General features: G+C 43.6%; 1 protein-coding gene across 1 annotated transcript; it reads left to right on the top strand.

Annotated features, from left to right (window-relative positions):
- The first annotated feature begins 2,364 nt into the window (after positions 1-2,364).
- Positions 2,365-4,697, top strand: LOC133084725 (disintegrin and metalloproteinase domain-containing protein 20-like). The gene is given in 3 exon segments (XM_061181492.1): positions 2,365-2,393; positions 2,395-2,493; positions 2,495-4,697. Coding segments are annotated over 3 exon segments (2,331 nt in total).
- The last annotated feature ends 7,957 nt before the right edge of the window (positions 4,698-12,654 follow it).

Genomic DNA, 12,654 nt, shown 5'->3' with positions numbered 1-12,654 from the left:
ATGCCCTTCTTGACAAAACTCTTCAGGAAGCCAGCTAGAAATGGGGAAATATAATATGCAGATTTCCATCTCCAGCTACATAGACAAAATATAAATTTTAGTTTTGGGGTTCAGAAAATAGTTGATAATCAGCATAAGATGTGTCAGCAGAATGCTGCTGTAGCTTCTGTGGTGACAGGTAATAGCAGGTGATACTGATCAGTGTGAAGCGCTCTGATGTTTTCTGTTGTTTTATTTAGTTGTGGCTCACTAAATTGATTTCATGACCCTGAATGGTTTGTGACCTAAGTTTTTGAAACACTGAATGAGCTGTGACTAAGAGTGTGTGGAGACAAGGTAAAATAGTGGTTTTGAGGAGTTTGAAATAGCTGCTGGAAATAGAAGAGTTAATTACTGATACAGTGGAAGATTCTTACACTGCTTGAAGTGCAGGTAATGCTAGAGAGGAAGGGCTTTGGTGTGACACCAGTTCACGTAATTAATGGTAATGTGATGGTCCTTCAGGACTTGTCTTTGGAATAGTGCAATAGTGACAAAGACTGGTATGACTCAAAGATTCTTGGCAATGAAATTTTCTATTATTACCACATCATATTTCTGATGAAGCTTAATATAGGTTATTTTCCTCTTTATAATGCTTTAATAATCCTCTTCCAACTCACACATTTCCATCTTAATACCCCCAAATCTGTAGCAGATACCAAGGATATCATGAAGAGAGACATGGAAAGGAAATCTGGTCACTAGGATTTCACCTATATCAGAGATGCTTTCCCTAAGAGGTTTCATCTAGTATTCTTGGCTTCCAGTAGTCATCCATTAGTCTGGAAAAGTATCCAGGAGTGTACTGGTGTTTTTGACATCATAATGCTGAGGATATTTCTTACACTCTCTACTACTGAACCCATTTGTGTCCTTATTTAGAATATTCGGCCACCAATATATGTTCAAATGTGTCTCCAAAATTTTTTTTAACTTTTGTTTTAAAATATTAAACAAATTTTTGATACTTTTAAATTTTATTTATTTATTTATTTATTTATTTATTTATTTATTTATTTATTTATCTGTGTTGGGTCTTCGTTGCTGCTCATGGACTTTCTCTAGTTGCAGCGAGCAGGGGCTACTCTTTGTTGTGAGTGCGTGGGCTTCTCATTGCAGTGGCTTCTCTTGTTGCGAAGCACAGGCTCTAGGCACATAGGCTTCAGTAGTTGTGCTTCACGGGCTCAGTAGTTGTGGCTCGTGGGCTCTAGAGCACAGGCTCAGTAGTTGTGGTGCACGGGCTTAGTTGCTCCATGGCATGTGGGATCTTCCCAGACCAGGGATCAAACCCGTGTCCCCTGCATTGGCAGGCGGATTCTTAACCACTGCATCACCAGGGAAGCACAAATTATTGATACTTTTAACTGAAAATCAGAAAATGAGTGAAATTAGCTTTTACCTGAGGTAAAATTTATGTTTTTAACAGGTATGAAGAAAGTCTATTCAAATTGTGGTCTTTGAACATTTTAGTGAACTGATTCTAGTTTTAAATTCTTAATCCAGCTTTCTCTAGAGAATTCAGCTAACTCACCAGCCATGTAAAATATAGAATGGTATCTATATTTACACAGCCAAGATGAGTCTCTTATGATTGAGAACATGATGCAGCTGGGCTGGGTGGAGAGAAGGCTGCTGTGATTGGAGGCAATGGGGCTGTTTGCCTTGTCCCCAAATAACAGCCCCTTTCCCTATTACTCCGTCAGTATGGATGCCTTCCTTTGAATGTCCAGGGGTTTTCTGCATGTAAAAATGCGTTATAAAATAAAAATTTGTCTTCATTGGAGGGGGTCTCACAAAACTAATGAGTCCATTAAGTGAGGCTTAGTTTGACTGCTAACCTCAAACAGAAATGGGGGCTAGATAAGATGTCTGTAGAAGAGAAGGAGAGATGGATCAAACTGTCTGAATAAAGGGATAAAAAAAATGGTGAGCTTTGGATGGGCCGTCTACATGCTTACTGAAGCTAGCAGAGTATCAGTAGATTTTTGGGTGGAGGAGAAATTGGGAGTCAGATGTCAATCTTTTTAATAGGGAAAATGTCATGCCAGTGTACATGTTTAGAGAGCAGTATATAATGAATCTTTATCAGGTTCAATAATTACCAACCTACGATGCATTTCCTTCATCTCTTTCCCTGGAAACCTGCTCTTCCCCCACCCCTTGCCCTTACTTATATATGAAACAATCTCAGGAATTTTATTGATTCAAGCCTTGTCCCAATTGAAATCACCTTCTTCTCTCTCTCCACCCCCCCACCCTCCCTGCCCCAACCACCCCATCCTAGCTCTTCTTTCTATTTTCACTTTCAGCACTGAAGCTCTGATGGTTCAACTCTTCCAAGACACAGATCCATAAAGGTCAGCCCTGCACCCTGAACAGCTCAGAGGGAGGAGCCAGACCAGTAGCGCCTGATGCCCTGCCCTCTTCTGCCCTAAACAGATGGCTCCATAATGGCAGTGGGTGAGGCCCTGGTGCACATCAGAGTCACTCTTCTGCTGGTCTCATTTGGAGTGTCTTTGTTCATTTCTGACCACTCTCAAGCCAGGGCCTCCCAGCACTTCTCCTCTCCAGAATTGGTGATCCCCTTGAAGGTGACTGGCAGGGGCAGAAATGCAAAGGCTCCAGGCTGGCTCTCCTACAGCCTGCGGTTTGGGGGCCAGAGACACATTGCCCGCATGAGGGTCAAGAAGTTCTTGGTTTCCAGACACCTCCCAGTGTTCACCTACACAGACCAGCGTGCCCTCCGCCAGGATCAGCCTTTTGTTCCTGATGACTGCTACTATCATGGTTATGTGGAGGGGGTTCCCAAGTCCCTGGTTGCCCTCAGTACTTGTTCTGGAGGTTTTCGAGGAATACTACAGATAAATGATCTTGCTTATGAAATTGAACCAGTTAGGTTTTCTGCCACATTTGAACACTTGGTGTATAAGATAGACAGTGATGATACACAGTTCCCACCTATGAGATGTGGGTTAACAGAAGAGGAAATAGCACGCCAGTTGGAGTTGCAAGAGTTGCATAATTTCACTCTGATGCAAAGTTCTTACACAGGCTGGTGGACCCACTTGCGTTTTCTTGAGTTGGTAGTGGTTGTGGACAATCTTCGATTCATTCACTCGGAAAGTAATGTGTCAGTAGTGCAGCGTGAAATACTTGATGTTGTCAATGTAATAGGTAGCTTGTATCACTCTTTGGAACTTGATGTAATTTTAACTGGGCTTGAAGTCTGGACTGAAGGAAACCCAGTTCCCATCGATAACATAGATAAGCTTTTGGAGGATTTTGCTGTTTGGAAGTATTTTAACCTTGATGACCGACTGTCACATGATGCGGCCCATCTTTTCATAAAAAAATCATTTGGCATAAAGCTTGGACTTGCCTATGTTGGTGGAATATGCCAGCGTCCTTTTAATAGTGGAGTTAATGTTTTTGAAGACGAGAGTCTGTATGCTTTTGCAACTGTTGTGACCCATGAACTTGGTCATAATTTAGGTATGCAGCATGATACTGAATGGTGTGTGTGTGAACTTCAGTGGTGCATAATGTTTCCTTCCAGAGTGGTGACAAATAAATTCAGCAACTGCAGTTATGCCGAGTATTGGGACAATCTTATCAGTAATGGATTATGTCTTTACTCTCCTCCACATCCAGGGAATATCTTTAGGCTGAAGTATTGTGGGAACCTAGTGGTCGAAGAAGGAGAGGAGTGTGACTGTGGAACCATAGAGCAGTGCATAAATGATCCCTGCTGTCTGTTGAATTGCACTCTGAAGCCTGGAGCTGCTTGTGCTTTCGGGCTTTGTTGTAAAGACTGCAAGATCATGTCATCAGGGACTTTGTGTAGAAAACAGATCAGTGAATGTGACCTTCCGGAGTGGTGCAATGGGACATCCCATCAGTGCCCAGAAGATGTATATGTGCAGGATGGGATTCCCTGTAGTGATGGTGCCTACTGCTATCAAAAGAGCTGTACTAACCATGATGAACAGTGCAGGGAGATATTTGGCAAAGATGCAAGGAGTGCACCTCAGAGTTGCTACAAAGAAATCAACACCCAAGGAAATCGATTTGGTCACTGTGGTATCAAAGACACACAATACGTAAAATGTGCATCCCCTGATATCCTGTGTGGGAGAGTTCAGTGTGAAAATGTGGGAGTAATTCCTAATCTGATAGAACATTCCACAGTGCATCAGCTTCACTTCAATGACACCACTTGTTGGGGCACTGATTATCATATAGGGATGTCCATATCTGATATTGGTCAAGTGAAAGACGGCACAATGTGTGGTCCAGGAAAGATATGTATCCGCAACAAGTGTGTCAGTATGGTTCACGTGCCACAAGCCTGTCAGCCTGAGACCTGCCACATGAAGGGGATCTGCAATAATAAACAACAATGCCACTGCAATCCTGGATGGGCACCTCCCTACTGCGAACACCAAGGCAATGGAGGTAGTAGTAGTAGTGGCCCACCTTTTAATCCCCAAGCAGAAGAGACAGGACTGAAGAAGGGAAATCAGCCATTATTGTGGCTTATTCCTTTGACTTGTTTATTTTTATGTTGCATCCTTGTGCTTTGTAAGAAACATAAAAAGAAGAAGGAGACAGAAACGATGGAAGAAAAAGAGACTGAGGAGGAAGAAGGTGACTAAGGCTCCTGCTTCATTTTTTTTAAATCTCTCATTTTTCTTTTAATAGTAGAGAAGCATTAGGGCATGTCTGTTTCAAGAAAAATTTAAGGATCCCTCATGTCAGAATCATAAGCATTAATATTTCACTGAAGGATTCCTAGCATGTTCTTACTTACTCTTCAGTGTGTTAAGCAATATTAAAAGTTCATTTTTTTTCCCTGGAAGTCATCTCTTTATGTTTCCTGAGCAAAGGCATGGCAAAGTCACATTTTTAAGCTAATGTCTATCAGTTGGAAACCTCCTCCCACCTTTGTACTCTTAAAATGTAATGTCCAGGATGTGCCGCTACATACCCCATTGCTGTTTTGCCAGCTTTTTTCCAGGTAGCTGTGCCAAAAGGGGGCAGTAGAAGTAGCCTGGAATGATGGATGAAGGGAGAAGGGAGTTTACTTTCTTGTGTGCTAAAAGTTACTCTGTCATATTGGTAGCCACATTTGGCTTTGGATTGCAGTTTTGTTGACCCTGTTAGAACTACCCTCATTCTTCATTAGAGGTACCAGCACCAGATGACCACTGATACTTTCAGAGATCAGAGTTGCAGCTCTGGGGTTAGCAGTGTGGTCCTCCTCTGAGTTGCTGAAGCACCAGCATCAGCTAGTCACTTGCTCTCCTTAGAGGTCTTGGTGCCTGCTCTGCAGAGGACCTCCTTAAATCATCAGTACTTGAATGAACCCAACTTCTTTCCTTTGTTCCCTTGGCCCTAGGACGTCTAGGTGCTTTCAGTAGTTACTTCATTATGATAGTTTGAGTTCTCCAGTAGCAGACACTGAATTAGAGATTAGAGAGAAAGGATGATGAAGTCAGTTGTGCAGATGAGAAATAGCCTTGGCCATTTCACATTTCAGCCTTGGCCAACCTGGCAGCAAGCTCTAGGATAAATATTGCCTGACAGACTAGTCTTGAATTGGTCCAAAATGGCCTGGTCTTCATACCCTCCCCTTGCTTATTCACTGGATGTGGGTGCCCTGGGAAGGGTAAGAGCTTGGCCATGCACCTCCCAGCAACTGAGACTGACCCCAAAGAGCTAACATCTGTAGGCTCTATGCTGATCATAATCCCAGCAGCTGGTCAGCAAGACTTTCCTGGGAGGAGGATGAAGGTGGCTCATTTGGAAATTCATCAGTCTGATCTTTGCATTGCTCTGATCAACTTTTCTTTATATGTTCTGGAAACAGCTCCTCCAGGATTCTGGCAGACATCTATGCCTGTGGGGAACCATAGAAGAGAGAGGTTAGTGGGATGAAGCAGAGACCCTAGTACTGTGTTTGGTTCTGGGACTAAAGTTGATACTTACTGTCTCTCCACTATCTGTTCTAGTTTCCCTCATCTCTAGATAGCATTCTGATGACTTGGGTTGGATGTTAACCCTGTGTTATTACCCAGGCCCTTATCTTTAAAGCACCCGAGTGCCTGGTCACCATGTCTTTCTCAGGCTGGGATTGCTGAATCTATCCATTTATAGTAACAATAGAGCTAGAAAATACAAAGGGGCACCTAAGGAGATCACCTGGGTTCCACACATATGCCCTACCTCCTCTCGATGATTAGGCTCAGGTATGCCTGTCAAGACTGTGACACCTCTTCTTGCTACTGCAGGGACACAGGGAACCCCAAATGCCCAGGTGGGACTCTAGCTTTGTCCCACTGTGAAAGTATGACCCATTTGGTGACCCTGCAGAGCCTAGAGTTGCAGGGGACAGGAGGCACAAACCACCTCAGTGAGTCATAGGGAGTGATGGTAAGTGGTGCCACTTCTACTTCCAGCCCCTGGTTCCCACCCATGTAGAGGTCTCTGGTTTAGTGTGTACAGCCCATCATGGAATGGTACTTGTATTAGGGTTCAGCAGAGAAACAGAACCAACAGGATATGGTGATTTATATATTTACCCTTTCCCCAGAAGAGGAAGTAAAGCCCTCAGGGATGTTTGTTCTTCTTGATATCCGGTAACTTAAATACTATGATGTGAAATTAATAATGAGATACTATGATATAAATTCAATATGCCTTATGCTACATGTTAAGGGAATAAGAGGAAATAACAAGGGAAAAAAAGGAAAGAAAACAAACAGGAAATATGAATGCAAATGTATTCATATAAAAATAAGAACATACTCATGACATATTGCAGTCCTTGTTTCTATAACTGGTCACATGGTTGTAGCTGGTATTTATGACCATCTTCTTTTACCACCCACTCTGTTCCCTTTGCCTTCAGCAAGTACTTCATCTAATCATGGTTCTTTATCTGGTGGGGTGATCCAAACCTTTATTCCTGAAGGGTCTGGGCCAATGCTGGATTGGGTTGTTATAGTTTTCCATTGACCTTAATAACAGGGCATGTTAATACTGAGATACCCTAAGGTATTTCCTGTGTTCCAGAACTACTCTTCCTTACCTTTACTGTGGAGAAGTAGTCCAATTTCCCCTGGGTAATCAGGATCAATCACCCCAGCCATCACCATAGTTCCATTCATTGCCTATTGATTCAGAGGCATGAGGAGCCCAAATTGGCCAGGTGGCAGTCTTTTTTTCTTTTCTTTCTTTTTTTTTTTTAACATCTTTATTGGAGTATAATTGCTCTACAATGGTGTGTTAGTTTCTGATTTATAACAAAGTGAATCAGCTATACATATACATATATACCCATATCTCCTCCCTCTTGCGTCTCCCTCCCACCCTCCCTATCCCACCCCCTAGGTGGACACAAAGCACCGAGCTGATCTCCCTGTGCTATGTGGCTGCTTCCCACTAGCTATCTATTTTACATTTGGTAGTGTATATATGTCCATGCCACTTTCTCACTGCATTCCAGCTTACCCTTCCCCCTCCCCACATCCTCAAGTCCATTCTCTACGTCTGTGTCTTTATTCCTATCCTGCCCCTAGGTTCCTCAGAGCCTTTTTTTTTTTTTTTTTAGATTCCATATATATGTGTTAGCATACACATGTGTTTTTCTCTTTCTGACTTACTTCACTCTGTATGACAGGCTCTAGGTCCATCCACCTCACTACAAGTAACTCAATTTCGTTTCTTTTTATGGCTGAGTAATATTCCATTGTATATATGTGTGACATCTTCTTTATCCATTCATCAGTTGATGGGCACTTCGGTTGCTTCCATGTCCTGGCTATTGTAAATAGAGCTACAATGAACATTGTGGTACATGACTCTTTTTGAATTATGGTTTTCTCAGGGTATATGCCCAGTAGTGGGATTGCTGGGTCGTATGGTAGTTCTATTTTTAGTTTTTTAAGGAATCTCCATACTGTTCTCCAAAGTGGCTATATCAATTTACATTCCCGCCAACAGTGCAAGAGGGTTCCCTTTTCTCCACACCCTCTCCAGCATTTATTGTTTGTAGATGTTTTGATGATGGCGGGTGGAAGTCTTAACTTCCAGTTAATAGAATCATTGTTGTGTCTCCTGGTGGAAGCGTTCCTCCCTCTAGGACTAAGACCTCTAGGCCAGCAAAGTGTAAAGTCATGGGAACAGGAAGCAAAAATTTTGCTAGTGGGTCACTAAGGTTAATAATGAGTGGTGTCAATTCCATTTCCACCTTGATTCCTGGACCCATGAATCCTGGGTTTGGGAGAAACAGCACCATATATTGGACATTGATTCAGGGCATATACAGCATTCTGGAGACCCTTGCTCCAGCCCTGCAAGGTATGGCCACCTAGCTGGCACTATAACTGAGTCTTCAAAAGGCCATTCCACCATTCTGTCAAGACAGCTGCTTCAGGATGTTGGGGAACATGGTAAGACCAGTGACTTCTATAAGCATGGACCAATTGCCACATTTTTTTCCCTATGAAGTGAGTTCCTTGATCAGAGGCAGTGCTGTGTGGAATACCATGGTGGTGGATATGGCATTCTGTAAGTCCATGGATGGTATCTTTGGCAGAAGCATTGGGTGCAGGGAGGGCAAATTACATCCAGAGTGTCTACTCCAGTAAGAATAAAATGCTTCCCCTTCTGTACTGGAAGCAGTCCAGTGTAATGAACCCTCTTCTGGTATGCACCCACCAGGTAGCTGTCTGATCACCGCAGGAAATGTTGCCATATTTGGGGCTCAGTGTTGGTCTCTGCCACTGAAGATTGGGCAGTTAGTGGTGGCCGTAGCTTGGTCATCCTTGGTGAGTGGATGTCCATGTTGCGAAGCCCATGTATAACTGCCAACCCTGCCCTGCCACCATGGCCACTTTGTTAATGAGCCCATTGGGTGATGACGGGTGGCTGGGGAAAGAGGCTGACTGATATCCACAGAATGGGTCATCCTATCCACTTGGTTATTAAAATCCTCTGCTAAGCTTTTGGTGAGCATTCACATGGGACACAAATACCTTCATGTTTTTTGACCATTCAGAGAGGTCTATCCGCATACCTCTTTCCCATATTTCTTTGTCACCAATTTTCAAATCATGTTCCTTCCATGTCCCTAACCATGCAGACAAACCTTTGGTCACAGCCCATGAATTGGTATATAATCACAGATCTGGCCTTTTCTCCTTGTAAGCAATGTGCACAACTAAGTGAACTCCCCACAGTTCTGTCCACTGGGAGAATTTCTCTTCACCACTATCCTTCAGGGATGTCCCAGAGAAAGGCCATAGTGTTGCAGCTGTCCACATTCAGGTGGTGCATGCATATCATGCAGAACCATCTCTAAACCAGACCAGATCTTCTATTCCCCTGTCAACTGATCACAGGGAACTCCCCATGAGGCTCCCCTGCTTGCGCCTGACTTTGTATATATCAGTTCCATTTGATGATGGAGTGTACTGTGCAGGCCCACTTTATGGCATGGTGGGTCAGATGATACCCAGTTCATGATGGGCAACTTGGTGGCCCATCATCAAGCATTCAGTAGCTACTATGGCCCACTAATATGCCAAGAGCTGTTTCTCAAAAGGAGAATAGTCATCCAAAGGTGATGGCACAGGCTTGCTCCAAAATCTTAAAGGCCTGCAGTGTGATTTACCTATAGGAGCCCGACAAAGGCTCCAAACAGTGTCCCTACCTGCCAGAGAGACTTCAAGCACCATTGGATATGCTGGATCATATGGCCCAAGTGGCAGAGCAGTTTGCACAGCAGCCTGGACCTGGGGCAGAGCCTTTTCTTCTGGGCCCCACTCAAAACTAACAGTTTTTCAGGTCACTTGGTAAATGGACTGGAGTAACACACCAAATGAGGAATATGTTGCCTCCCAAATCCAAAGAGGACCACTAGGTATTGAGCCTCTTTCTTGGTTGTAGGAGAGCCAGATGCCACTTCCTGTTCATCTTAGAAGTGATATATTGACATGCTCCATACCACAGGACCCCTATAAATTTCACTGAGGTAGAAGTGAATTTTAGTCAGATTTATTTCCCACCCTCTGACACACCAATGTCTTACCAATTAGCCTAGGGTAGTTACTACTACTCACTCACTAGGTGTAATCAACATAATATCATCAATATAATGGGCCAGTATGATATCCCATGGAAGTGAAAGGTGATTGAGATCCCTGCAAACTAAATTATGAATAGGGCTGGAGGGTTAATATGCCTCTGAGGGAGAACAGTGTATGTGTATTGCTAGCCTTGCCAGTTGAAAGCAAACTGCTGCTGGCGGGCCTTATGGACAAGTATGGAGAAAAAGGCATTTGCCACATCAATAGCTGCATACCAGGCACCCCGGGATGTGTTAATTTGCTCAAGCAATGAAACCATATCTGGTACAGCAGCTGCAATTGGAGGCACCACCTGGTTAAGCTTACAATAAAGTAATCCACTGTCATTCTCCAAGATCCACCTGTCTTTTGCACAGGCCAAATAGAGATGAATGAGGATGTGGTGTGAATCACCACCCCTGCATCCTTCAAGTCCTCGATAGTGGCAGTAGTATCTGTGATCCTTCGAAGGATGTGGTATTACTTTTGGTTTATTATTTTCCTAGGTAGAGACAGTACTAATAGCTTCCACTTAGCCTTTTCTACCATAATAGCCCTCACTGCATAAGTAGGGAACCAATGTGAGGATTTTTCCAGTTGGTAATATGTCTTTTCCAATTATGTATTCTGCAACTGGGTAAATAACCACAGGGTGGGTTCAGAGAGCCACTGGACCTACTGTGAGATGGGCCTGAGCTAAAGCTCCATTGACCACCTGACCTCCATGAGCACCTACTCTGACTGGAGGGCCACAGTGATGTTTTGGGTCTTCTGGAATCAGTGTCAGTTCAGATCCACTGTCTAGTAGTCTCTGAAAGGTGTGATTATTTCCTTTCCCCCAATGTACAGTTACCCTGGTAAAGGGCCACAGGTCCCTCTAGGGAAGGCTGGGAGAAAAGTTAACTGTATAAATTTTCATTAGTGTATCAGGGTCCTTCCTCAAGGGGAACTGGCCTCCCATTCATTCAAGGGGTTTTGGGTCCATAAACTGGCTTAACTCTGGGAATTGATTGAATGGCTGTGACTCTGTTTTTCTGAGTTAAGTGACTTTTGTTCACTTGACTTAGAGCTTTTCTGCTTATTTAGATCAAGAGAGAATTTCTATTTCTCTTCTAGGAGCATCGTGATTAACTCACCAAGACCAAAGGTTTGCATGAGTCTGACTTTTCTGATTGCTGCTTTGGCTCTACTGTTCATTATGGTAATCTTGCCTTCCTTGTCTTGTCACTCTGGGTTGAGTGCCACCACTTGGCCCCTGCCACCCTAGGATACATATATTCCTATTGCATTTAGGTTTCCCAATTGAGTGACCGTGGTTCCCACTCTAAGATCTGTCCTCCAGAGAAGAGCCATCATGGAGCCCTTCAAGTATGTTGGGCTCCCCTCATAAATTTATTTCTCAAAATATTAGTGAAAGGTATGTCCTCTAGACCCCTTCAGTGTGGGCGAGTAAGTTTTAAATGACAAGTTCACTCTAACATTTCAGTCTCTCTAAGCCTCTGAATGCCTTTCTTTACATTAAACCAAGAGACGTTGGGTATTTCCAGTTAGAGCCCTTTCTAACTCCCCAAGCTGCAACATTAAATGCAGAATCTCAGCTTAGTGAGCCCATGTCAATAAATTCAGCCTTATCCAACTTTATGTTCCCTTCACCATTATCCTACACCCTCAGAGTCCATTCCCACACATGTTCCCTGGACGTCTGCTTTTATAGATTAGAAAACTCAAATAGTTCTTATGAAGTGTAGTACACATCCTTATGGGTCACACTTTGTACCTCACCTCTAGAGGTCTGCTAAGTCTTGACTCTAGTTGTAGGTCCAGAAGCAGAGTGGGTAGTGGGGTGGGTCCTGAGGAGAATCAGCATTGTTTTGCATGGCAGCTCTCTCAGGGGAGGCCATTACTGTTTCCTCAGGCAATGCAGGATTAATCCCCTCAGATACCGATGGAGAAGCTGCTACCACTGTGGGTGGGGAGGCTGCTGCTACTGGGTGGGGGTGGGGAGAACTCTTCCCCTGGTCAGGAAGACTCACTAGAGAAGGCTCAGTTTCCACAATTTCATCAGGGTCTTCCCACACATCCCATCCCAACTTACAGGATCTCGTTCTTTCCTAATCAGTCCCTTCACTTTAACAGTGAGGCTGGGAGTTCAATTTGTGTTGTAATGCAGCCTGTCTCAAAATGAGTTTCTGTATTTCATTTTCACCAGTTTCAACCCTGTGACTCCTAGAGATAAGGCTGTCTTTCAGGGCGTGCATAGGAGCTCTTAGATCACTTACGGAGTGCCTGAGCTGGGAATTGGAATCCCTGGGTTCATGCTTTTCTTTCACCACTTTGTCCAGCAACATTAGGCAACCAACCAATGTCATTTATCCCTTAGTTTTAAAAAAATGTCCAAAAGTATCCACTTCTCTCTTTGCTTCATATAGTGGTTGATTAGGAGTTTCCAATGCAGATATATTACCTATCTTTAATCAACAGT

Source organism: Eubalaena glacialis, chromosome 2 (genome assembly GCF_028564815.1).
Source record: "Eubalaena glacialis isolate mEubGla1 chromosome 2, mEubGla1.1.hap2.+ XY, whole genome shotgun sequence".
NCBI lineage: Eukaryota > Metazoa > Chordata > Mammalia > Artiodactyla > Balaenidae > Eubalaena > Eubalaena glacialis.
Note: the sequence above shows the minus strand (reverse complement) of the source record. Positions and strands in the feature narration are given on the sequence as shown.